The 27,875-nt window shown below is 52.7% G+C and overlaps 1 protein-coding gene across 1 annotated transcript; it reads left to right on the top strand.

Annotated features, from left to right (window-relative positions):
* Positions 1–15,889: 15,889 nt before the first annotated feature.
* On the top strand, positions 15,890–23,706 carry RPS21 (ribosomal protein S21). The gene is made up of 6 exons (XM_078622458.1): positions 15,890–15,982; positions 20,045–20,122; positions 20,859–20,922; positions 21,491–21,562; positions 22,729–22,784; positions 23,635–23,706. Exons 2-6 carry the CDS (start codon positions 20,073–20,075, stop codon positions 23,642–23,644), a joined length of 252 nt encoding a protein of 83 aa, XP_078478584.1. The 5' UTR covers positions 15,890–15,982; positions 20,045–20,072; the 3' UTR covers positions 23,645–23,706.
* The last annotated feature ends 4,169 nt before the right edge of the window (positions 23,707–27,875 follow it).

Raw genomic sequence — 27,875 nt, 5'->3', positions numbered from 1 at the left:
TCGCCTGTAGGTCACCTCGAGACGAGACGACGCCACTGAGACGGATCAAACAACGTCGCCGCCTGTTTGAGAGGGCGCGCCCTGTTGCGAATGTTTGTCTCATCGCCCGCCTAATCGTTTGTGTGTGTGCCTGTCTGTCTGCCTGTCCGTCTGTCTGTCTGTCTGCCTGTCTATATATTGGTCTGTCTGCCTGCAGACTGTCGGGTCTGTTTGAGTGTCTGCCTGTCCGTCTGTATGTCTGCTTGTCTGTCTATCTCTTGGTCTGCCTGTAGGCTGAGGGGTCTGTTTGAGTGTCTGCCTGTCCGTCTGTCTGCCCGTCTGTCTGCCTGTCTATCTCTTGGTCTGTCTGCAGGCTGTTGGGTCTGTTTGAGTGTCTGCCTGTCCTTCTGTATATCTGCTTGTCTGTCGGCCTGTCTCTTGGTCTGTCTGCAGGCTGTCGGGTCTGTGCCAGTGTCCGCAGTCTGCCTGTCCGTCTGTCTGTCCGCTTGGCTGTCGGGCTGTCTGCAGTACCCACGTCCGTCTCGCTGTCCACGTGCCTCTCTGCCGACTTTGCTATGTGCATGTCTGCGTGCATGTCGACCTGTCTTTGTATCTCTGTGCGGTTACTTTGGGAGGTCATGTGGGAGGGAGCCGGGGGGGGAGGCGAATCATGTGAGATTCTTAATGGAGGAAGAGACGTAGAGAGGGGATCATGGGGGAGGGAGCGAGGTGGATACATGGGGGTGGGGGAGAGGAGTAAAATAAAGTACAAATATTACGTAGAAAACAGGGGGGACATGGAGTAGGGAGAGAGGGGGTAGAGAGAGAGGGGGGATAGAGAGAGGGGGTAGAGAGGGGGGTAGAGAGAGGGGGGGGTAGAGAGAGGGGGGTAGAGAGAGAGGGAAGGGGCAAGGAGAGCAGAGCGTGAAATCTTTTGTGAAATCTTTTATTTAAAAAGGGGGGGGCGCACATCAAGCAAAGCATTGGAAACAACAAAAAAACCGAAATGATGAACGAAGCAAAGTGCCGACTACACCGAGCATCTTCTTGCTTCCTCTGATCGTAAAAGAAGGAAGGAGAGAGTTCATCGACGAGGGAGACAGGGAAGTGGGTGGGCGGGGGGGGGTTCACGGGGAAGGGATAGAAGGATGAGAGGGTAGGGAGTTGATAGAGGAAGGGGACATGAGGGAGAGTGGTCGTGACGGGGATCAGGAGGGATGGAGTAGAAGGAGGAGGTGGAGGGAGGGAGTGGGATGGGTTCATGTGGGAAGACAAGCGTGAGGGATTCATGGAGGAGAGAAAAAAAATGTAAAAAAAAAATTACGAAATGATGAACGAAGCAAAGTGCCGAATACATCGAGCATCTTCTTGTTTCCACTGATCGAAAAAAAGAGAGAGAGGGGGGGGGGCTCCCTGCCGAGCTCTCGTCAGTGTTGAGCCACAGGTGCCGCGGCCGAGACGCGGCGCGGAGCCACGAGAGGCAGCTGCGAGGGATGGGGGAGGGGGCCAGGGTGGAGGGGGAGGGAGGGGTGGGTGGCGTAGTTGGGGGGGGGGTCAGGGGGAATGGTGAAGATGGGAGAGCAGGGTTGGTGGGGTAGAGAGTGGAGCTGGATGTGGGGGGGGGGGTGCTGAAGCGAGCCAAGGATGGGGTTGAAGACGAGTAAGGAGCCGTGTGGGGGGCAGGGTGAGATCTAGGGGGGGGGGGCGGTGATAAGGTAGGGGAGGGGGTAGGGGGCTGGTGTGGGGGAGACAGAAGTGGAGGCGAGGGGGGGGTGAAAGGAGGGAGCCATGCGTAGGGATTGACGGCGGGGTCAGTAGATGTGGAGGATTAAAAACGAATTTCTTCACGAGCCGCTGTTTGTGTTACGTTTGTTGTCCTTCCCCCGCACCTCCGATTAGCACGGTTGGCCACGTGCGGTGCGAAAGAAATTCAACATGCATACAACATGCATGGGAAGGGGAGAGGAAGGGGGTACATGGGGGAGGCAGGGAGGGGTCATGGGGGAGGGAGGGGGTCATGGGGGAGGGAGGGGGGTCATGGGGGAGGGAGGGAGGGGGGTAATGGCGGAGAGAGGCAGGGAGGGGTCATGGGGGAGGGAGGCAGGGAGGGAGGGGGGTCATGGATGCGGGCTGATGCGGGGAGTTCATGGGGAGAGATGTGGGAAGGGAGGCTGTGCGATGGGGCTGGGTGGGAGCTCAGGAGGGAGGCGATCTTGAGGGAGGGGTCCAGGGCCGGGGGGGGGGGTAATGGAGTGGGGGGGGGGGCACGTTTGGAGCTGGGGGTCGGGACAACAGAGGAGCGAGTCACGTAATGGGGAGCAACAATTGAGTTAAGCCGATGAAACGTGGGGGGTAGAGGAGGGGGTAGAGGAGGGGGTAGAGGGTGTGCGTGGGTGGGTGGGAGACAGACGGAGTGGAGAGATTATGTGTGTGTGTCAGGGGGGGGGGACTGTGTGGGAGTGCGTGGGTGGGTGGGTGTCAGGCAGAGGGAGTCGAGGGAGGGTGAGTGTGGGTGGGAGTCAGAGTGGGGAGCGGTAGCGCACCAGTGACAATTATTTGAACCGATCTTGGGCCTCCCCTAGGTCACTCGGCCTCAAATGAATGCGGTGTTTCTGGTGCGGTGTGTAAAAACAAATCATAGCCACTGAGGAGACAAAGGCGGCCGGGCGTAGTGCTGTCCACCCAACCCCCCTCGTGTTCCGAGGCCAGCCATCATAGGATGCTGCTCGCTAACAGCACTTGCCCCAACAGTCTGTTAAAGGCTCCACGGAGGGTTCTTTGTCTCTGTGGGGGAGACAGAGGAGTGAGCGTGGGCTTTGCAAGGTCGCGGCTGCTGCTGCTGCAGTGAAGGACGCGTCGCGCATTCATATGGCCTTGCCGTGGAAGGAAGAGGAGGAAGAGGCGGAGGAGGAGGAGGGCGGCGACCTGATCAGTTTCGTCTTGTTTCCCGTCCCCCGCATTCGCTCGTGAGTGTGGGCTTTGAATCGATGACGCAACTGCAGCGACCTTGAGTGCACGAGTCATCTCCAAACGAGACACTCTCCTCTCTAACACCCCCCCCCCCTCTCTCAGCCCCCCCCCCCGCCATGGTGGCTTCCTCCAGAGATGTCGGGTTCAGTTATTTTGACCCCCCGCATGGCCCCGTTCCCACGACCACGTGTGTAAGTGGTGCCGGCTTCGCAAACAACAAAAAAAAGTCGCGTTTTCGGTGTCAGGAGTTAGTAACGGTGACGTGTGCACCTCCGACGAGGAAGCACGGCGTGGGTGCGTGCGGCGCGAAAGAAGTTCAACTCACGCGCGCGCGCGCGTGCACCAGCGGCGACAGTGGGAGCAGCAGTGGTTGGTAGCAGCGGCAGCGGGAGTTAACGACACTCGGCGATACGAGGTGGTCGGGAGGTGGCATTTGCAGCGAGCTGGTTCGCGAATGAATACGTGCATCGGAGGAGTTGAAGTCGCGAACCTCTCGTATGCGTGGTGATCTCCCCCCACCTCCACCCCCCGTGTATACCCCACCCGGCGCATGGAAGCAAAACACTCGCAGAGATATTGTCGAAGGGAACGGCGACACGTCCCAAGGTGGCTGCGCCTTTCTCAAAATGAATCTTGAGACTCGGTGAACCTTTCTCCTGGAATTGTCTATTCCGCCCCCCCCCCGGGCCCACGCCGCCCCAACCCTCAACCACCCCCGGGCCCCCGCCCCTACAACTTCCCAACCCCACCCCCCAACTCTCCCAAAAGCGGAGAGAGAGAAAGTGAATCGATGTCGGCAGAGGGCGAAGGGGTGATGAGCGCAAAGATGAGCAACTCTGTCATCAGCGGACACAAGCTGTACCTCCATCTCAACCACTCAACTTCCGTGCACCCCCCTCCTCTCCCCCCCTCCTCTCTTACCCCCTCCCCTCTCCCCCTCCCCCCACCCCTCTTCTCAAACCCCCCCCCCACCCGCAGTGTCCCTCGTTCATCCCTGGGGGGGTTCACGGAGGAGGAGGTATCGGGGTTGGTGGAAGGGGTATGAGGTGGGGGCGGTGGGGTGGAATGAAGAATGGGTGGTGGTGGGGGGGGGGACCTGAGTTCGATTCCCAGCAACGGATAACAGCAATGGTTCAAAAGAGCCTGACTGCTGATGAGAAACTGAATGTTGAAACCGACCCAGAGTTGAACCGATGCTCATGATATAGAGCCTAACAACAACCTGCTGGGGCCATTTCGTGATGAAATAAGTACAAATCTTGATTTGAAGCCTTCGTGACTGCAGGAATCCATACTCTTTGGTTCTTTCGGTAACTCACGTAGGTAGAAATACAACAAAATAAATCACGACGTTTCGATAGCAATAAAAGCCATTCGATACCAACACAAGCCATCGTCTTCTTTCGGTAACTCACGTAGGTAGAAGTAAAACAAAATAAATCACGACGTTTCGATAGCAACACACTCGCTTGTGTTGCTATCGAAACGTCGTGAATTATTTCGTTTAATTTCTATCTACGTGACTTACCGAAAGAACCAAAGAGTACAAGTACAAATCTGCCTGCCAGTCTGTGATGGGAATTACAGTCAAACGATGGACAAGTCACCAGGAGGACGACCGCCGCGAAATTTTTATTTGGAACGATTAAAAATCGATGCAACACTGGGGCCGTCGTTTCCTCTCTCGTACGGCCGATGGTATCGAAGCTGAGCGGCGGATCGAGTCTCACGTTCGGGTGGGGCCCGGAGAGGCGGAGGAGCGCATCGCTGCGACGTCTTTCCGCGTGTCTGTGGATCGGGCCGTCGCGTCGCCGTGCGGCTGTGCGCGGTCCTGCTCTGGATGAGCAAAGTGGCACAGCGCTTGGGGAGTTCGGAGTTTCCAGTCGTGCGTCGGGTGTCCGCGTCTGCTCCCACGGTTTGTGCAGTCGATGCGGTTTAGGGTGGACCGCGAGGGGTGGCCACGGCGTTGGGAGGGCTCCATCCAGCAGTGGATAGACAATGCTGGAATAAGATGATGATGATGATGATAAAAAGTTGACAAACTTAGTGTTCGTACTATTTGTGTGCGTGTATGTGTGCTTGGTTGGGAGCCGTCGGCCCTCATAGGTCTTCGCTAACAGCACTTGCCCCAACAGTATGTTAATGCTATACGGGGGATATTTGTCTTTGGTGGGGGAGCGGTGGCGCAACGGTTAGCGCGCTGCGGTACGAACCCGGCGTCCCCGAGTCCGATTCCCGCTCACGGCCAACACCGGTGACGATGATCTGAACCGCTCCTGGGCCTCCCCTCGGTCGACTCAGCCTTCAAAATGAGGACCCGGTGCGCGCGTACAACATCGACAGGAGGGAGACACAGACGGTCGAGCGTGGTGCTATCCACCCACCCCTTTCGTGTTACTGTGCCGGCCTTCATGGGCCGTCGCTTGCACCCAAAAAGTCTGTCGAGGCTATAACAGTCACAGGGTTAGAGCGCCAGTTTAATCAGTTTAACGCGTCGGCTTTCGCGACCAATATTATTCACGACGAAGGTTTTTGGGTGAGTTCAGCGTGAGTATAAATGCGGCGTCACCCTCCACCACCCGACACGGCCAGTAAGGTTTGTCACGTAAACAACGCACCAATTAGTTTACTACGACAGCCCACCGGTGTGTTGGAGAGTGAATCCGCGACATTTACAATTTGAATGACCACCAGCATCATCGTTTAATCACTGCCGGGCGGCTCGAACCGGTTTCGAACTCGCGGTGCGGGTGAGCCACTTGGCCGCCTCTCGAAGTGGCCTTAGGTTCTTTTTTTTGTGTCCCTTAATTCCCCGGCAGCTTTTGTCCAAACATTTATTCTGTTGGCTCAAGCGCGAATTGTGGAGGGGTCGGGTAATGGTTAACCCTGACGCTATCTCCATCCGCCCCGCTGGGCGAGGGCACAAGAGATGGGCCGTTGCCCGAACCGTCAACTGTTGTGCGCGCCTTTCCGTCTCGGGCAGTGTGAGTGGTGGCGAATGTGTTGAGCCTGTTGCTGTTGTTTGTTAACTGTGCCATTGTACCACCGCCAACGCAGCGTAATCACCAAAGAATTGCAATGGTGTGTGACTCACCGGTGACCGGACGACATCATAGGTAACACCAGTCCGCCAGTCGCCACTCAGCGGCGGTGACGTCACCCCGGCGCCGTGTGCTTATTCGGTGGCAGGCTAGGTGCATGTGCACGTTGAGGCCACGTGATGTGTCGAAGGCTCGCTGGCAGGAGGTCACAGGACATAGACCCCCCCCCCCCCCACCGCGTGCTATGGTGGGTGATGGGTTGCAACTTCATGAGTGATGGACGTGCCAGTGGCGTTCTCGTAGGGTGAGAGCTGAAATTTGGTACAAATAATTATAACCCGCTACTGGCCAACGAGGTGAAGTATGGTGGCAAAAAAAAAGTACGGTGAAAAAAACCCCATAGCGTAGGCAGGGAAGGCCTTCGTCTATGAATAGAACCTGCACCTCCCCGAATGTCAACTCAGGATGAAAATGAACACGTGGTGTGGTGTGTGTAAATATTAGCAATGGAGAGACAAAGATGGCCAGACGGCCTTCAATGGCGTTCGCTAACAGCACTTGCCCCAGCTGCCTGTGAAGGTAAACGGTGGGATTTGTGTGTGGAGCGGTGGCGCAGCGGTTAGCGCGTTGCGCTGCGCTGTGCTACGAATCCGGCGACCTGAGTTCGTTCCTGCAGACGGCCAACACAAGGGGCACTTATCTGAACCGGTCCAGGACCTCCCCTAAGTCCACTCAGCCTAAAAAGAGTACCTGGTGCGAAGTGTAAACATTGCCATTGGGGAGACAAAGGCGGCCGGGGGGTGGTGCTGGCCACACACCCACTAATATGCCGCGTACCAGCGAACGGCACTTGCCCAAATAAATATGTGAAGGCCATACGGGTGATCTTTGTCATTGTAGCGAGAACAGAGCGCGGAGACGCACAGAGACAGACACGCAGGAGAGAGAGAGCAAACAGCACACTTTATGGGGCTCGTAAAGATAATTTCCTAGACATTGAGTGAAACGCACTCCATCAGCGTCGCGTCGTGGGCGTGGGCCCCGTGTCAAAGGTTAAGGTGCAGCCCTGCAACTGCCCCGCTGAGGGATGGGCCTCCCTCCACTCGAGAAGACCTCGTGGAGGCGATCAACGCGCTCGCAGGGCGACTTGAACCACTCTTTCACGCCGGCCAAACGTCTTGGGAGAGGTCGGAGTATCTTCGTCTTCTTCCTCCTCCTCCTCCTCCTCTTCCGTTTCTTCACCCGCATGGCATGTAAGCAACCGTTTGTGTAGATGATGTCAACGTTGAATGCCAAGGCCCTTCGACCAGTCCAAGGCGCCAGTAGATGCTGTACGGATTGCAGCGATGCCGCCAGGGTCTGCGGGGAACGGCGCACTCGTCGGTGATGTGCACCCTCCTCACTTCGTGGAGATACGAAGATGTATTTCCACTGGAGGAATCCGATGAGCTATAAAGCTCTTGTCCAGTACGGTTCACAGATGTCCGGTGGAATTAAATGGCGGAGGGGGAGGGCGTCGACTGGGTGGGTGGGGGCGGGTGGCCTTCCAATTCACCGCCCCGCGCGTTAAGCGTAAAAGGTTCCATAAAATAAAGAAAACGCGTTATGGCGGAAGCGCGTAGTGTGAACGCGCGTTAAACGGGAATTTACTGGATTCGACCCTCCGCATCCGTCGGCTCCCGTGCAGTTGTACCGCCTGCGCACTCTCGACAGCTACGCTTCAATCGTGCGCTTCGTTGTCCAATGGTGAAAGAGAGATCAAGAAGAGCTGATGCACGTGGTATCGTGGCGGCGTGGGGAGGTTGTGGTGGCGTTCATAATGGCCGTGTGAAGAGACTCTGAGCCCGGCAACGCTGAGTTCGAATCCGGGTCGCTGCCGCCCTACTGTTGTGGTTAAAGCGAGGGGATGGTCTCAGCCCGAGCACCATCGTCGTCATCGGCCATGATCTATCCACTACTGGATGGATAACGTTGAATAACGATGTTCCTCGAGAGCAAGTAAGCGTATCCTCCCATATCAGTCCGTCCGCACAGACACAATTCAAGTATCATTTGTGATGCATCACCGAAGAGTCTGCCAGCACGTACGTATTGTTTGAAGGCGGCCCAGCTCTCCCTTCCCTCACTAACCCCCCCGACCCCCCCCCCGATCCCCTCCTCCTCATCCCCCCCACCCCTTCATCCCCCCCACCCCTTCATCCCCCCCACCCCTTCATCCCCCCCCACCCCTTCATCCCCCCCACCCCTTCATCCCCCTCCACAACAACGAGCTCTGGCGGTTGGAAAAGCTGGGAACCGTGGAGAAGACAATAGCATTCCTTTGAGATGATGTAATGGCTTTACAAACGGGAGGGGGTGATGGGGGTGAGATGGGGGATGGGGAAGGGAGAGGGGGCCTGGTGGCTGAGGGGCAAGGCTGAAGTCTTTTGTGGATTTTTTTGGCGTACGCTTCTTCACAGTTCACACCCTCCACCAGCCCCCCCCCTGCTCGCCACACCACCCCCACTCCCACCACCCCCACCCCCCAATCCCTACCACCCTTCCAGCCTCCAACCCCCCCTCCTCCTCCTCCCCTCCAACGCACTCCCCATCGCCATCTCCCTCGATCAGACAAAGCAGTGGATTGACAAAGGGCTGTAAATTATGAGCATTATTAAGTGTACGTTACACACACGACATACCACATACACCACACACGACGCACACAACACACCGCATACACCACGCACTATACACCACACACCACGCACTATACACCACACACCACGCAAACTACACACCACATACACCACGCACTATACACCACACACCACGCAAACTACACACCACATACACCACGCACTACACACCACACACTATACACCACACACCACGCACTATACACCACACACTATACACCACACACCACGCAAACTACACACCACATACACCACGCACTATACACCACACACCACGCAAACTACACACCACATACACCACGCACTACACACCACACACTATACACCACACACCACGCACTATACACCACACACTATACACCACACACCACGCAAACTACACACCACATACACCACGCACTACACACCACGCAAACTACACACCACACACACCACGCACTATACACCACGCACTACACTCGCGCTAAGTTTACCCTGAATAAGTTGGGAAACATTCTGCGAGCGATCAAACATGAAGGCCGGTGCTGCGCGCCATGGGGTGGTGTGGGTATGCACCACGCCGGGCCGCCTTTGTCTCCCCAGTGCGGTTTAAAAAACATTCGCCACTGGCCGGTTATTCATATATATGTGTCAAATCCGTAGCCTGGAATCAAATTCGGAGGTGAATGGGGTCCGGTTCGTAGCGCATTGCGCTAACCGCTACACCACCGCTGCCCACCACGTTATAGCTTAGCAGACTGTTTGGGCAAGTGCTGTTGGCGAGCACCTAACAGGGCCGGCACGGCACACGAGGGGGTGGGTGGCCAGCACCACGCCCGACCGTCTTCGTCTCCCCAGTGGCGATTCTTTTACAAACCGCACCATATAATAATTTGAGGCCGAGTCGACCCAGGGGAGGCCCAGCAAGGATTCAGATAATCTCCACTGTCACTGGCCATGAGCGGGTATCGAAGTCGGGTCGCCGAGCCCACCGCACATCCTCCACTGTGCACACGACAGACAAAGACCCCCCGTATAGCCTTAACTGACTGTAGGGGCAAGTGCTCGACAGGCACGCCCAGACACACACACAGGATCCCTGGACAGAATGAACAGAATGAGCGGCAGCTGCCTTCGGTCCGTAACACGACGCGTGAACAGACGGCGCTAATGCCGTGGCCTGACACTTCACAATTAAGCCCATCATCATCAGCAGCAGCCATGATCAATCCGCTGCTGAGTTGAAGGCTCCGACAAAGCCGTCGCCATCTGAAAAAAAACATCTCTGTTGTTGTGCAGTCGTTTGCATGTTCTCCCCGTGGTCGCGTGAATTTGTATCCGGGTCCTCAGGTTTCCCCCTCCGCATTTCGATTCCAAATGCGTTTAAATGATTTGGCTGCTGTAAATGTCCACACGATGAGCCACTTCGCTGAGCTATCAGTTGTGGCCTGGTCGCTTCTGAAAAATGAGCTTTGTAGCTCAGTGGGCCTTACTTGGTAGAAAAATCAAACAAAAATCGTGGCCGGGCTGAGACAATGAACTCTCGCCGTACGCTTGAAACCTCGGTTCAGGCATGGAGGGGCGGTGGTTCTGAAACCTGGATTCGAATTAAGGCCATCAGTGGTGCCGGCTCAGCCTCCCTGCCACAGCGAGCGTCGATTATGACCGACAGGGCGCACGAATTGGGTGACTGTAGCCAGCACCTCGCCCGGCCACCTTTGTCTCCCCCAACTATGATTTTTCGCCGGATTGCGTTGCCCGCCCGGCTGTTGACACGTTCCGCGAGCTGCGTAAGTGACAACGATGATGATCATCCCCCCGTTTAGCCTACACGGGTTGTGTGGGCGGGCAAGTGCTGTTAGCGAGCACCGAGAGAAGCCGTCCGCCTGCCTTTATCTCCACAATGCTGATTTGTTTTGCGTGTTTTTACACCGCACTCGGTATTCAATGAAGGCTGAGCCCAGGACAGGTTCACGTATTCGCAAGCGGATGTCGGCCGTGTTCTGGAATCGAACTCAGGTGACCGGGGTTGGTGGTGCAGCGCGCAAACGACAACGCCGCTGCTCCCCAGTGGAGACGCATGCACACAGACGCGGCACCGCCATAACGACACGGGCTGATACCACGTCCTCCCGCTTCGGCAACGGTTCGCTCTCACGCGTCTCCTCCCTCCCTCCCTTGTGCGCACTGCGCTACGAATCCAACCCCACGCTGAGTTCGACTCCCGGCCACGGCCAACGCGCTGCGGGAAATATCTGAACTGTTCCGGGACCTCCGCTAGGTCGACTCAGCCTTCAATGTTTGTGATCAGTGACCAGTGTTTGTTTACCCGTCTCGGAACTGGCGACCGCGGGTCGTCGGCCATGTGTTCGATGACAGCGCTTGCCCCAACGTAATGTATGGCTGACACGAGGAATCCTTTGTCTTGTTCTTTGTTGTGTGCGCGTTGGGGGTAACTCGTGAAGGACGCTCCTGGGCGGTTGGAGGCAATCGCCCTCCGGCAACAACGGAGGGATGGAGGGAGCGACGCTCACAACAGCGAGCGGAGCGACGGGCGATAAAAACACAGCGAGGTGACAGTAGGGGGTACAGGCGGTGCATCTGCCAGTCATCTCAGTCATAATTGGCCTCAACAGTTTGATAAAGGCTATAAGGGGGAGGGGGGGGGGTCTTTATCTTGTTTTTGTTTGTGGTGTCTTTGTGATTGTGTGGGTGTGAGTCAATGTGTCTTTGCGTTTTTTTTATATCCAGACGGGAGCACAAGTAACGCATCTTGCCAGTCATCTCAGTCAGCCAACCCATACACACCGCGTCCGTCTTGCGACCTGCCACGCGCACCTAGTCTGGCACAAGCGCCGCGGTGACGTCACCCGCATTTTGTGAAGAATTGGGACTGTTGCGGTTGTTGGAGGGGTGGGTGTTGTTCTTTTCGTGTGTTCTTGTGCACGTGGTTGATGGCGTTGTTGTTGTTGTCTTTGCTATTCAACATCGGCCATGCTCATTCCACTGCTCGATGAAGGCCTCCGCAAGCTGTCGCCATCTGTCACGGTTTATGCGATGTTGCAATCAACATATCTCCTGCACACGAGCTAATTTACTTGGTTTTAGTCATCTCAATCAATATGCAGCGTCGGCCCAACGTTGACCCGACGTTGGAACCGTTGGACCAACGTCGGCCCAACGTTAACCCGACGTTCCACGTTCACTGGGATATCGACAACCCGGTAACATCGTCTCTGGTTCACGAGTTCCTCCTCTCGTCCTCGCGGTGTCACCATTCCGAGGAGGTGCCACCGATGCGCGCCTCTTTTGAGCACTCGTCTTCACATTTCCTTCCATTTCCTGTGCTCGGTGGCCACGGCGTATCCAATCCACGTGACACAACCGCAGGTGACGTGCATTGATTGACAACAACAACAAAACAGAAATAAACCCCGCCACCGAGCACATCGCTCTCCGTCGCAACATTCCGCGTCGGCGTGGTTTGGCGGCGCGCAAGCAGCGGGTTACCACAGTGACAAGGACGACACGTTTCGAGACCTTTTTCCGCGCGCGGAGTTCGTAACGTCCGCCGCGGTGTTTCCTCCGATGTTTTTTTTCGGTTTTGCCATCTGATGAGAGCCGACTCGCTTGGGGGTGAGCGAGGGCATCGCGCACACGCGCGCGCGCACGCGTGAGCACGTGGCCCCAGCTGCGCCGCGCGTGGTCAATTTGGTTTCCTTAATTTCGGGGCCATGACCCCGCGGGTCGCGTTAATCCATATTAATGTTTGCGGAGGGAGTCACGAAGGCTACTCACTGCTGAGGTCGGGAAATGTCCAACGCGTGTTTCCGTGTGTCCATCCGCCCGTGTGTTCATCCGTGGTGACTTCTCATATGTTCACTGAACCCAAAGGAAGCCCCAAAACCAATGGTGACGCGACGTGACACACAGCTCGCCATCACCGCGGCTAAACTCACCACACCGCTCACCAACACCACGGCTAAACTCACCACACCGCTCGCCAACACCGCGGTTAAACTCACCACACCGCTCACCAACACCGCGGCTAAACTCACCACACCGCTCGCCAACACCACGGCTAAACTCACCACACCGCTCACCAACACCGCGGTTAAACTCACCACACCGCTCGCCAACACCACGGCTAAACTCACCACACCGCTCGCCAACACCGCGGTTAAACTCACCACACCGCTCACCAACACCGCGGTTAAACTCACCACACCGCTCGCCAACACCACGGCTAAACTCACCACACCGCTCACCAACACCGCGGCTAAACTCACCACACCGCTCACCATCACCGCGGTTAAACTCACCACACCGCTCGCCAACACCGCGGTTAAATTCACCACACCGCTCGTCAACACCGCGGTTAAACTCACCACACCGCTCGCCAACACCGCGGTTAAATTCACCACACCGCTCGTCAACACCGCGGTTAAATTCACCACACCGCTCGCCAACACCGCGGTTAAATTCACCACACCGCTCGTCAACACCGCGGTTAAACTCACCACACCGCTCACCAACACCATTGCTAAACTCACCACACCGCTCGCCAACACCGCGGCTAAACTCACTTCACCGCTCACCAACACCACGGTTCAACTCACCACACCGCTCGCCAACACCGCGGCTAAACTCACCACACCGCTCACCATCACCGCGGTTAAACTCACCACACCGCTCGCCAACACCGCGGCTAAACTCACCACACCGCTCACCATCACCGCGGTTAAATTCACCACACCGCTCGCCAACACTGCGGTTCAACTCACCACACCACTCGCCAACACCATTGCTAAACTCACCACACCGCTCACCAACACCATTGCTAAACTCACCACACCGCTCACCAACACCATTGCTAAACTCACCACACCGCTCACCAACACCACGGTTCAACTCACCACACCGCTCGCCAACACCATTGCTAAACTCACCACACTGCTCACCAACACCGCAGCTAAACTCACCACACCGCTCACCAACACCGCGGTTAAACTCACCACACTGCTCACCAACACCGCGGTTAAACTCACCACACTGCTCACCAACACCGCGGTTAAACTCACCACACTGCTCACCATCACCGCGGTTAAACTCACCACACCGCTCGCCAACACCGCGGTTAAATTCACCACACCGCTCGCCAACACTGCGGTTCAACTCACCACACCACTCGCCAACACCATTGCTAAACTCACCACACCGCTCACCAACACCACGGTTCAACTCACCACACCGCTCACCAACACCACGGCTAAACTCACCACACCGCTCACCAACACCGCGGCTAAACTCACCACACCGCTCACCAACACCATTGCTAAACTCACCACACCGCTCACCAACACCACGGTTCAACTCACCACACCGCTCACCAACACCACGGCTAAACTCACCACACCGCTCACCAACACCGCGGCTAAACTCACCACACCGCTCACCAACACCATTGCTAAACTCACCACACCGCTCACCAACACCACGGTTCAACTCACCACACCGCTCACCAACACCACGGCTAAACTCACCACACCGCTCACCAACACCGCGGCTAAACTCACCACACCGCTCACCAACACCATTGCTAAACTCACCACACCGCTCACCAACACCATTGCTAAACTCACCACACCGCTCACCATCACCGCGGTTAAACTCACCACACCACTCACCAACACCGCGGCTAAACTCACCACACCGCTCACCAACACCGCGGTTAAACTCACCACACTGCTCACCAACACCGCAGTTAAACTCACCACACTGCTCACCAACACCGCGGCTAAACTCACCACACCACTCACCAACACCGCGGCTAAACTCACCACACCGCTCACCAACACCGCGGTTAAACTCACCACACCGCTCACCAACACCGCGGTTAAACTCACCACACCGCTCGCCAACACCGCGGCTAAACTCACCACACTGCTCACCAACACTCATGCCCAGAGCTGCCGATGGCTCTTTGAGAAATATTTGCCACTAAATACTTCACAAATCTTTAACACAAATTTTAAAGAAACGTGACAGTGGGAGGCCACTCATTCTCTTATGTTGCTCCCACAGTCTAAATCTCCCTCCCCACAACTCCCTGTTCAACTCCAGGCACAAACTTTGCATTTTCCTCCGCCTATGACCTGCCCCAGCGTTGTTTTACTGACACTCACACAGACCCATGGACAAACATAGAGACCCATATACGGGACTCACATAGAGGACCTATAGATATACGCACATGCAGAGATCTATACGACTGCTTCTCTCTCTATCAAATTAATACACCCACTGTCTCTGCCCAGCGTCCTTTCAGATGCTATATACTACATAAATCTACACTGTTATATTGGATTATTGGATATCACTTTGCAGAGCGTATCTCTTGCACGCGCACGCGCACAGGTTATTGTGTGTGGGTAGAGATGACAGATTACTCTCCGTGTTTTAATAGATTGTATCTGCCACGAAGAGAGAGAGTGTCTAGTGATGGATTGAAGGCTTGGCTCTCATGATATGGGTCGCTCAATAAATCGCTCAATGGGTATTTAAAGAGGCCCTTACATATACACACACACACGGGAGTGGTTTGTTCACGTTATCCAGACACACGCAGATATACACACACATACAAAGACAAAGATCCCCCCCTTATAGCCTTAACAAACTGCTGGGGAAGGAAATAAACCCTTTGAAGGCCTTTCGTGTTGTCGTAACGTTCTTACACGCCCCAACTGAACATCTGTGAAGAAAAATGCTTCACAGCTCATCGGATTCCTCCAGGATCAATCAATATTCCGGTTCTGAAATATTCTCATATTTCAGAACCGGAATTTTAGAACTTTCGTGACTGCAGTAATTATTATTTGTTTCTTTCGGTTAAGTCACGTCTAAAGATAAAATAATAAATTAAATTAAATAATAGAATACGACGTGTGTTGCAATCGAAACGTCGTATTCTATTATTTAATTTAATTTATTATTTTATCTTTAGACGTGACTTAACCGAAAGAAACAAATAATATTCTCATATAATCATAACGCCCCCCCCCCAAGTCCACCCGCCCCACACTCCCCCAGCCCCTCCCCCACAGCCGGATGACATCACTCAGAAATTTACATTTCGATCGTGGACGGAGGTTGGGCGAGTGAATGGCAGAGGAGGTGGGGGGAGGGGTTGTGGGAGAAGGGGAGGGGCTGTTGGTAAGGGGGGCGGGGGCTGTGGGTAAGGGGGGAGGGGCCTGTGGTGGTGGTGGGGGGGGGGTCAAAGGGTGCTTCCGCCTTTCCCGCCCTCCCTTTCTTCCTCTTCGCTCTGTGGAGTCGGTGAGTGTGGGGCCATCACCGTTCTCACTTTGACTGCTCGTCTGTGTCTCTCCTCGTCTCTCGCCTCTTTTGCTTCTCGCCCTCTCCTCCTCGTTACGAGACTCGCGCGGGGAATGGCGCGGAGGCGGCGGCAGCGGCGGCGGCGTTGGGTGGCGGCGAGGGCTGCGCCGAGGCACGGGACTAGGCCCGAGGCCTATGGCGGCCTCCGCCTCGCGTGCCGCCACGTGGGGCGAGCGAACGAGATGAGACGAGAGGGAGGGAGGGAGGGAGATTCGCGTCTTTAACGTCGACCTGGCGTGACCTTTAGAGATATTGCGGGTTTCGACGGAGTAAAGAGTTGCGTTGTAATAAAGCACCCGGCGTGCGTTTGAACGGCGTTGCGTTTAAAACAAAACGGGAATGTGCCGGCGTGCGCTTTGAGCCGCATTGAAATGCGCTCGCGATTACAGCGGTGGACTTTTAAGGATTTAAGGAAAGCGAGAGAGCTTTTGGGCAAAGCGCACTTGAGCGTCTTTTGTTATTGAAGATTTGCGTAACTTGCGGACTACGCGCAAATTTGCGGTCTTTAACGTCGCTTTTGTGACAGAGTCCACGAACTGCGCTTTGGCGAAGCGCAGTTTTCTTTTTGACGATTTGGTAACGTGAAGTGGGTTGGAAGGAGATGATGGAGGCGAAGTTGGTATAAGAGGGAAGGGTTTAACGTGAATTGAGTTTTAAAGCAGCGGGTTGAGTGAGAAGTGTGAAAACAGCAGAATGTGTTGCACCTTTTTCTGGCAATAAAACAGGTGTATGTTCAAACACCCAAAAGAAACCTTTTTCAAGGAATCAAGTCTGCATTAACACCGTTTTTGTAGTGAACATACATACACACAAACATGCTCTGATAAATAATGTGTGCCTTGTGTTTGAAACTGATTGGCCTACACCAGAGTGTCACCAGTGTCAGACCAGGGAACGCCAAAAGGCGACCAATACAAAGACAATGTACTATCAGAGCATGTTTATCTCGGGGTGAGCTCACCCATTGTATGGAATATGTAGAGCCTTAACGTCTCGGTCACATGTGGCTTTAACAATGAAAAGTAGTCACGCGGGTTTAGGTTAACCACTCGTTTATAAACTTAATAACGTTCATTCTCGCCTGAAACGCACGTTCCCTCATCATTGATGTAGACAATTGTAAGATCTATGAGAGAGCTCAACGAGACCAGTACAAGTAGTACCTGGAAAAGTGCATCATGCAGTTGACAAAAATGCAAATGAAATGCAAAACTCAACTGTAATGAAAGTGTTCGGTGATTATTGCGTTGGCAGTGGTGCGCAATCACATAAAAATCCAACGCATCAAGCCACTGCCTTAAAAGGGAAAACATTCTAGCCGACGTTTCGCGCAATGGCCCTTAGAAAAAAATAAGCGGGACCTTGCCCGGAAACGTTATTTATTAAATGTTTCCTTTTAAGGCAGTGGTTTTGACGAATATGTTGAATGCTTTTTAACTAAACTCATGATCGTGTACAATACAATCCCGTTATCAGTCCAGTGCTGAATAAAGGCTACATGACGAACAAATACGTGAGCCCAAGAGCAGATTGCGAATGTAAACAGGACGCGAAGACAAACGGGGAAAAAAATGTATATCCTGCTAACATGCCAATGGAATATTGCCGCTGCCCATTGAAGCCTTTAACGCTTCGAAACCGTACATTTAGTGAAAGCAAGCCCCGTTATCAGCATCCCTCCGGGGTCGATAAAATATGTACCAACTTCGTGGGAAGAAATCAGGGACCGTCCTAGGGCTGCACCGGTCCCACCTCCATTGGAATGTAACAAATCCACAATTGTACTCGGACCTATAAACAGCAGAGATGGGCTACACACACAAGTTTTAAAACGGAAGTACTTAAAAGTGTAAAAAAAACTGCAACCATTTTCAAATTACGTGTAAACTCGCGTAAGTGTTCTACACGGTTCTCACGGTAACGTCGTTTCCGTGAGATTCAATACTTTGACGTGAATACTAATATGGTCAGATTACATTGCGACATGGACTGACATTTTAAAAGATAATACAAAGTGACATGGTAAAAATATATGTTTTAAATAATATTTTCTATATTTGCGAATACGAATCGTACAGTTAATTGGAGTGGGGGATTTTACAAGCTTCATTTTCAGGATTATTAAATAAAACATCACTACTTGACTGCACAATCCGGAGTTTACAAGTTCAAATCCCAGCCAGGGTTTAATGACTGAACTCATGAACTTTTAGGGTAAAAAAAATCTGTATACATTTAGTACTGTTTTGTAGAATATGATTTTAGTGTTCCTATCAGTAGATCGACTTATAGACACCCCCCCTTCCGTGAGCAAAGATGACCACATTCCCCGTTTAAAAACAATGAGACAATTTAAATCTTATTCTGGGAAATTATTGCTCGAGACGTTTTAATGCTTGGCAATAATTTGCAAGAATTGGCTTCAAAATCCGTTACAATTGGTCCCTCGTTTAAGCAGTTTTCCAACACTGGGATGTGGTTTTAGACTTTAGTGATGAGTCTTTCAATAGCTCTATGGGGCCATTCATTTAGTACATACGCATGGAGGGGGGAGGCTGTGTTAACCCAAATGCCTACGCTTACGTATGTGGGGGTCTACTGACAATGTACGTACGCTTAGGAAACGGGGGGCGGGGGGGGTGAAGCCTCGATAATAGTTTGTCTACATTGGCCTTCAAATTAGTTAGAAAGTCCGGCGGTGGACTCTGCTTAAACACGTTAATATTATTAATCCTTGATCGTTTCTGCGTGGACTAAATATCGGCCGTTCTATAGGATTCGAGGGGGGGTGGTGCGTCAGGCGTACGTACGCAGGTGGGGGGGGGGGGAGGTATAAAAAGTCCGCGTGCGTGTACAGGGAGGGGTGGAGGGGTAAAGTTTGACGGATTTTTGCGTACGTACTAAATGGATGGCCCCTATCAAGATGCTATCTCAATTGCTATCTCGAATGGTTCTCTAGCGCGCTTGAAGGTGAACGTAAATTCAATTACGCCCATCGTGGGAGATTGTGAGTAATGACCAGATAATGAACAGACAGGAAAAAAAAATTCTGAGCATTATTGAGCAGTGTTCTCTAGCAGCGTACATTTAAGCGACGATTCTTCGCTGCTTTGGGAATCTCGGGGCCTGCCTTTGGCGGAAGTTGGGCTCTTGGGTGAGATGGCGTGAATATGTTTAACCCACCTCCACCTGACGCAGCCAATTGGTAATGTTTGTTGCGTGAACAAAACGTGACAATTTAGTTGCTACTTCAGCGCACCGGTGTGTTGGAGGAGAGTAAACCCACGACATTTCCAATTTGAGTATGACGTTTCGCTGGTGATTACAACCAGATTCATTGGGCGATTTGGCAGAATTCTCTCTGAAGGTGTAACGACTTGGCACTTTCTGTTCACCCGACAAACCTTACTAATTGGCCGTGTCAGGTGGTGGTGGGTTAACGACACATTTATATTTACGCATTCTTAACACAAAAAAATATTTATTATGAATAATATTGGTCGCGAAAAGCTTGCGTGTCACGAGCACTCTCGTCTCCATGACTGGGGCCCTTCTGACAGCTCAAACGGCAGAACTGTGGGGCTATATTGGATGATCATGGGTGGAAAATATGAAATTAACTTCACCGGAAGTGCTTCGTGTAAATATTTATTTCATTATATTGAAAGCTTAGGAATAGCTCAAAACGAACAGAAGTGTTCCTCTCGTTCAAATGAGAGCTGGGAGGGTGCTCGTCTGTTGGCGTGGATTAAATTCCACATTCCTATGGCTTGGGCCAGCCTCATTCATTCACTCACTCGAGTCTTTGTTAAGCAGAGACAAAGCTTGGTCTCATTCTTGTATGAGATGGACCCTATGAAGGACGTAAGCCTAAGAATTTGTCATCACCTCATCTTCCATATTGTGACTGCAGTGTAATCGTTAAATTGGGGAAATATTTCCCTGAATGCCAAGATTTTGGTATGAAATTTGCGGATGCTGATGTGCATCTGTTTGTCACAGGATCTGACCCAACAACAACAACATCAACATGCAGAACGACACCGGCGAGTTCGTGGACCTGTACGTCCCGCGGAAATGGTGCGTATGTGTGCGCGCGTGTCGCTGTGTTGTGGGGAACAGTGGCGCAACGGTTCGCGCCCGAGCACCGGTAACGAGAGTTCGATTCCGGACCACGGCTGACGTCGGTGGCGAGTTGTGTGAACCGTTCGCGAGGCTTGCCAAGGTCAACTCTGTCTTCAATGAGTACCTGGTGCAGTGTGCATGATACCAACACTGGGGATACGAAGATGCCTGAATAGGGGCTCGTTTAACACCATTTCCTCCAGCCTTGTGTGTGCTACACAGGCAACCTTTGTATTTCTCTCCCCTCGAAAATACACTCCGATCTCTTGATTATGCTACACACTTCTTGGCCGTGGTTGCACAACTTTTCCATTTGTCTATTTAAAGGTAAAAGTGTGAGGGGGGGGGGTGCATGACGGCTCAGGCCTGATGCCGTGTTAAACACCACCCAGTGATTAAACTGGGTTCTCAAGTCTAACTGTAACAGCACGTGATGTGCAAATGTGTTCGTTAGGCTAATCGCACGTAACAAGACGGGACGTGCAAAATATTTACAAACGCGCCGGTACCAATGATGTAGTTAATTGTTGAATGGAGTGATGCCATATTGTGGCAATTCATCGAATTGCGCGCAGTGCTGTGGGTTAATCTACATGGCTGTCATCGTACGTGACGTTCAACAGTCTCGTTTGTTCGAGTTTATGGTTTGAAATCTCTTCTAATTGTTGTTTTGTGCTGTGGCTCTGCGCAGCTCGGCCAGCAACCGCATCATCGCTGCCAAAGACCACGCTTCTGTACAGATGAACATCGCGGAGGTAAGAGCCGGGGATGTGCGGTTGTGCTCAGATTTGCGTCTCTGGCAAGGAGATGTCGGACTTTATTATCAGACTCGGAAGTGTTTCCCGAGTTAAGCCCATTGAGCTGAGAAGCTCTTTATCAATGGCGACTCAGCCGGCAGACAACATCGCAGAATTCCACAATTTCATATTGAAAAAAACAAACGAAACTTAATAATTGAAATTAAATGGCATTCACACTATTTAGTGATTTTAAATGAGGATAAACATGGCAGAATGGAGATGACAATGGGACGAAACGACATGATAACAAAACCTTATGCCAGCAGCTGAATTGTCTATTGGCCCACACGATAAAACTAGCATGTGCCACAACAGGGGTCACGTGGATTGATGTATGTGGAACTTCTTTCGGGACCGTACATAGCCAACCGTGCTCATCGGAGGAGCGCATTACATCATATGCCACGCGGTCGGGTGCCGCGACATGACGTGGTGCGACGGCTGTGTAATCCGTCCTCCAGGTCTCCCATCGTATCTCTTGATTGAACAGATTTGATTCTTTATATCTGTCTCTTTCATTCAGGTCGACCCCAGCACCGGCCGTTTTAACGGCCAGTACAAGACCTACGCTCTCTGCGGACCCATCAGGAGGATGGTAAAAAGATCCCGTCCTTCGATGTTTTTTTGTTGTTTGAATTGTGATTGCTGAGCATCGGCCCAAAAGGGCAACAAATAGCATTGTATGAATGTGTAACAGAGTTTTAACACGTTTCTTGAGCGGAGCAAGGTTGTGAGCACGTGGGAAAATATTAATTAAAAAAGACGATGGGAGGGAATTCCAAAGTGGAGCCGTGCAAGGCAACAAGCAGAATGTGAAACTAAACTTTTAACTATTTTTATTTTACCAGGTAAGGCTCACTGAGCTATTTATCTCTTGTTCAGAAGTGAATTGGCCACAAATGAGAGCTCAGATAAATTTATATCATCCAAATACTCTCAACATATCTTTCTAAAATGCGGAGGCAAAATCCGGAGGACCCGGAGAAATATCCACGCGACCACAGGGAGAACATACAAAAATATTCAGAGGTCGGGATCGGGATCGAACCCACGCCCTCCTGTATACGAGGCGAGGTAGTTAACGTATCGTGATCGTGGCGCCGCAGTGCTGTGACCTGCAGTGTGGTGGTTCAACACAAACGTGGATGAGATGAAACCGTCAATCTGGAATATCGAGTTATCAGCGTGGGTGGAGTTAATCGAGGAAGTGAAGTTCATGTAAACAGCCACCGTGGTAGTTGTAGCAGAGTGTCGTGTCCGTGTTTTGCAGAATGCTGTTCATACAGCAGCAGGAGAAACTGCCCTCGCACACGCAGAGATGCAAGTTCATGCGTGTTGTTTTTTATTGGTAACGCTTTCCAATAACGGTTGAAAGCATCAATGCATTGGCTCCTTCCATCTGTAACGGAGGAGGCATGATTACTCTCGTAACGGTGATCTGTTACGAACAAAATTCGAGGTCCTTTGTATTGCAATTTGGAACTTGCCGCGTAGAAAACCGGCCACGTTGATCACAGGGGTTGCCCAAAACTTAAGCGGTATAAAAACCACTGCTAAAACGATTCGCACTGCCACTCCCGCGGACCCCCCCCCCCCCCCGATGACGTCACTGTGATGTCACGTGTCGACAAGCGTTGCGGAATCCTTGTGCGTGATTTGAAATCGGAATCTTTATCCTGAAGAAATCCGATGAGCTATGAAGCGCTTTTACAAGAAAACGACAAACAATATAAAAAATGTGTTTTTGTTCCCCCATTGCAGGGCGAGTCTGACGATTGCATCCTGCGGCTGGCGAAGGAAGACTCCATCGTCTCAAAGTACGACCCACAGCTCCCGCCAGCACCGCCACAGTCTCGCACGGCAACACGCGCACGCACGCGACCCGGCGCCTTGCGATAGTTCTCGAGAGTGACGGGGGCCCCCCCTCTTGTAGACCTGGGTGGGGTATTCTGCAGTTCAATGACTGAGCATTACACTGCGCATGTAAATTACACATCGCAACATTCGCACTTTCGATTACCACGGGTTGGTAGTATGAAGCGAAATAAGTTCAATTTAAGCACCACACGCTACACTGGCATACAAACATATAGGTGTGATATATCATACATTGAAATGCTTGTACAGACTGTACACACTGACATTCCACACATTTACACTCTACTTAGATGCGCTATACACATGTGCACTGTATACACGCGTAAATGGCGACAGATACACGCTCGCAGTACAGGGTTTAAAGCCCCCGGGCCTTGCGACCCACCACCATCCAACCACCACCACCCCACCACCAAATCACCACCACCACCCCACCACCACCCCCCACCACCACCACCCCACCACCAAACCACCACCATCCACGTTTACCAGTCATCTCCATTCAAATACAAGTGATGTTCCATGCTGCAAATGCCTGATGATTGCGGAACATCCCCACTGTGACCTAGAGATCGGTGCAGGGTGTTCACGGCTGCAAGAGCTGCTGGTTTTGTGTAGGGCTTGCCTCTGTTGTACGTGTGTTTGTTGAACTTCTCGCACTGTACGTAGCCGGTACGTGTGTTTGTTGAACTTCTTGCACTGTACGTAGCCAACCGTGCTAAGGCCACAGGAAGCAATGAATTATCCGTCAATTTTCGCCGTTAATCTCTTGTTTTTTCCGCTTTCCAGGACCTTTTGAGACGAAGACGTCGGGCTGAGAAAATGTGTCGCAAAATAAAACGAACGTTTTCGAAGTGAAAAGCATTGTCCGGTGGTGTTTTTGTTCAACTTTTCATAACGATATTAATCATTGATGAAAGCAAGCCCTGACTGCTCACAAGGCACTGAATGTCGGAACCATTCCACGGTTTTCTTGTATTTAACCAATGCTGCTGAAGAATGCGCAGCCCAGAAGGCTGTGTGCCCGATGGGTTCCACCACATCCAGTCCGTCGCAATCGAACGGGAACCGCCACTTCCTCCTAGAGCAGTGTTCATCGCAAGGCCCGCGGGGGCCACTGGGGGCCCCTGGTGCCCTTTAGTGCGGCCCTTGAACGTGCGCGGCCCCCGAAAATACACGAAATGTCAAAACGCCGCCCCCATCGTGCCGTCACACCCAATATTTTGAAATGTGTGGCAGCCCTCGCACTTGATATCGGTGAAAGTGCCCCCCCCCCCCCCTCTGAAAATGAGTGAACACTGCCACGAGAGAGACGATCTCGCTGGCAGATCCAGGGAGAATTCCGCCACCGGCGAATTCGTTGTGCACATCGCACCATCGACACCCGTGTAACAGTGGGCGGTGCGACCATGGATGGCTTAATGCGTCACCATTGATTGCTACGCTCGCCGCACACGCGTCAAAATGGCGTGTTGAAGAATCCCAAGTTATTTGGTGGTTGTGTTCGCCGCAACGTCGCCGTGCATCGGGCTCGCTTGGCCAGCCGATGTGCGATTGAGTCGACGGTAATTCGTCATTGCTAGCGGGGGGGGGGGGTGGTGAATTGTGCCCGATTCCATATCCACAGCACTTCTGAAAAGCACTCGCGGTTAAATGGACACAGATTTACACGTGGACCACATGGGCGCTGTTGTGAGTTGGCCACGGCTTAACATCGGAGACGAATACCTTGCACCGGGCCTGCAATGCGTCGACGAGCACGTGGTGTGGTCGGTGGAGACGAAAGGCGACCGACCCGGTGTGGCGCTGGCTGTAACCATCCAGCTCGTGGTTGTTGCCATTCGTTTGGCGCTCGCCACCGGCAGTTACTCCACCAGCGTTGGGATATCGGAGTCTGGGGGGGTGTGGAGAATCTTTGTCTCCTGTCGCGGAGGGTTAGAACAGGGGCCGTGCACTTTGCACCGCGCCAGCGTTGAAACAATGCACAGGAACGGGAAACGACGACTTCCCGTGTCGCTCCTGACAGATCGACGGCCGTGCGGAACATCCTGCCGGAACGCGGCCACCTCGCTCGCTCGCTCGCCACCGCCAGACGGAATGAATGAATGAATCGCCTGAGTTTGGCACGGTTTTTGTCGCAACCATTCGTAGTGGTGTAGCGTGGTCGATGTCTTCTCTCGGGAGCTTTTGCCGCGCGCCGCTGCAGCCGTCTTTCGATTCTAGATTTGAAGCTTTCACTTGATGCAGTAAATTTAGCTGCGACGGTCCCACCTGAAAACGGAGACTTGTGTTGCCTCCAAAACGTCGTGATTTAATTGAGTTATTTTCATTCATTATTATTTTATTTAAAAAATTTACCTACGTGACTTTACCGAAAAAACCTAAGAGTATAGCCGTATTTTGAGTTGACGCGAGCTTTCTCACCGATGGTGCTTTTATTTCAGCACGAACAGTGCGGAACTCTGCTCCTGAATTTGCTTCAGCACGCCACATCCATCTCGCCTGGTTTTGTCCTCGTCGTGTACACTAGATTGCTATAAACCTGCCAGAAATTAAGGGCCCCGGATGATTATGAATAGGCGTAGCTTGTATTCTAGTTGTAGTGCCTTATGCCAATAATCCCTGCTCCAGGTCGTTCTCTTTTCTGTCATTGCCGTGTCAGTTCCCATCGCCTTGGTTCTCGTGGAAATCTATTATCGGTCGTCCAGGGTTTGAGGCAAGGCTGGCTTTTGGAGCACAGATAATCGGCGTAAGGCACTACCACTAGAGTACATGGCATGCATCATGTTGCTCCAAGAGGGATTTTGGTCTTCGTGAATCCGTCCCACCCCCTCCTAATGTCCCCCCACCACTGCCGACGCTGCGGCACGTGACCCCCCCCCCCCACCTTTCACAGCCCAGCCCAACCCCGTCTCTGTCCAGGGGGCGTGGGGCCTACACAGAAAGAGGCTGGGCCTCAAGAATAAGGGGTGTGTCCTAAAAAGGAAAGGCGCAGAGCTGAAATTCAGAAAGTGGGTGGGGGGTGGGCGAATCAGAAATGGGTGAAGCCTAAAGGTCAAGGGACCGGGCCCATAGAGGTTGAACTTACCCAGCGATTTAAGGTAATCGCGTAGAATCACGTACGTGCAGAAAGCAGCAGCGTATCTTTAGTGCCACAGATGTGGCCACAGGCCAACTAGTAATCCTAAATCATCGTGCCCCGTATATTTCTATGATCGTATGAAGAGGTTTAATTTTTTATTTTATTATGAAGTCAAAGTAAAGCAAGATGGGCTATGACCGGGTGCCGAAATAATCTGCGGAACAGCAGGGTTGGCTACGCACGGCGCGAAAGAAGTTCATCATATACATAAACGTAACCATGGTACAAGCGATAGCCGAGTAATAAAGAGATGACTGACCGCCCCGGTGAGCGAAGTGAGTGAGTTTTGGCTCGTCAAACTCTTGCGACTGCTTTGCGTCCACCATGAGAACCGAGTCCACCTACGACCCGTGCAACGCTCGTCGCGGTGAGAAATTCATTCCTTGGATCGCGTCCAATTCGCGTGGCTTCGTAAAACAACGGGCAATTGTGCGCACATCAATCGGCGTGAGCGATGATTTCTGTGAGCGAGGAGCGGCAAGCCCGACCGCCGTCTCGCCTGGACGTGTTTATTTGAAGATCGTTTAATTTCCTCCACGCGCTCCCACCACAGAGGGAGGGAGGGGGAGAAGGGGAGACTGGGAGATGAGAGGGAGGGAGATGCGTAAGGAGGGAGGGGGGTAGGGGAGAGTGGGAGATGTTGGGGGGGGGGGGGAGACTGCGAGAGAGGAGGGAGGAGGAAGATGGGTAAGGAGGGAGGGAGGGGAGAGTAGGAGATGTGTGGGGGGGGGGGGAGACTGCGAGAGAGGAGGGAGGAAGATGGGTAAGGAGGGAGGGAGGGGTAGATTGGGAGATGGGGGGGAGAGTGGGAGATGGTGAGAGAGGAGAGGGAGGGAGATGGGTAAGGAGGGAGGGAGGGGTAGATTGGGAGATGGGGGGGGTGGGAGATGGGGGGGGGGAGACTGCGAGAGAGGAGAGGGAGGGAGGGAGATGGGTAAGGAGGGAGGAAGGAAGGGGAGATGGGGGGGGGAGAGTGGGAGATGGGGGGAGGGAGCCGGCGAGAGAGGAGTGAGAGGGAGATGGGTAAGGAGGGAGGGAGGGGGAAGACTGGGAGATGGGGGGAGGGCGATTGGCATCAGCAGCACTCTTTACAGACACGATTGTGTTAATGCTCGTGCCCCATCATTTGTGTCAATCCACTGCTGGGTGATGTGTTTGTGTGTCTACAGCCTGCCGGGACGTCTGTCTGCCGATGTTTCTGGCTGGCTGTCTGTCTCCATATCTTCCTGTCTCTCTCTCTCTCTGTGAATGTCTTCGCGTTTCTCTGCCCGCCCGCCTGTTTGTCGGACTGCATGTCTGCATTTGTATGCCTGCCGTTAATGTCTGTCTGAAGGTATCCCTCTCAAATAAAAAAAATCATTATTTACTGCTGCTTTGCAACCCCCCGACCGGATGATGTTGGGGGGGGGTGGGGTCGTTTCACCATTTTCACCGCTCTGGTGCGGGATGGTTGGTGAAGGCGGAGACGAAGGAGGGGGTGGGGGCAGTGCCGGATGAAGCTAGTGTGGGGCCTGTGGCATATGCTGTTATAAAGGGGCCCTAAATTAAAAAAAAACACAGAAATATAAAAAATAAAGTTATGAGAATAAGTTTTCCCCTTTTATCTGGCAACAAAACAGGTGTTAAGATATTCTTGGTTCTTTCGGTAAAGTCACGTAGAAGGGAAATAATAAAATAAAATAAATAAATATGTTAAAACACCAAACTGAAACCTTTTACAAGGAATCATGTCTGCATTAACCACAATACTTGTGGTCAAAATGCAAACAAAAACATACTCTGATAATAGACACATTGTCTTTGAAACTGATTGGTCCACACCAGAGACAGCTTTCTTTTGAGCCTCATCTCAAACGGTGTTAGACCAGAGGACGCCAAAAGGCGTACA

The sequence above is a fragment of the Lampetra planeri genome, unplaced genomic scaffold (assembly GCF_965212315.1).
Source record: "Lampetra planeri unplaced genomic scaffold, kcLamPlan1.2.h2 scaffold_154, whole genome shotgun sequence".
NCBI classification, from domain to species: Eukaryota; Metazoa; Chordata; class Hyperoartia; order Petromyzontiformes; family Petromyzontidae; genus Lampetra; species Lampetra planeri.
The sequence above is the reverse complement of the archived record's forward strand: the minus strand, read 5'-3'. Positions and strand labels throughout refer to the sequence as shown.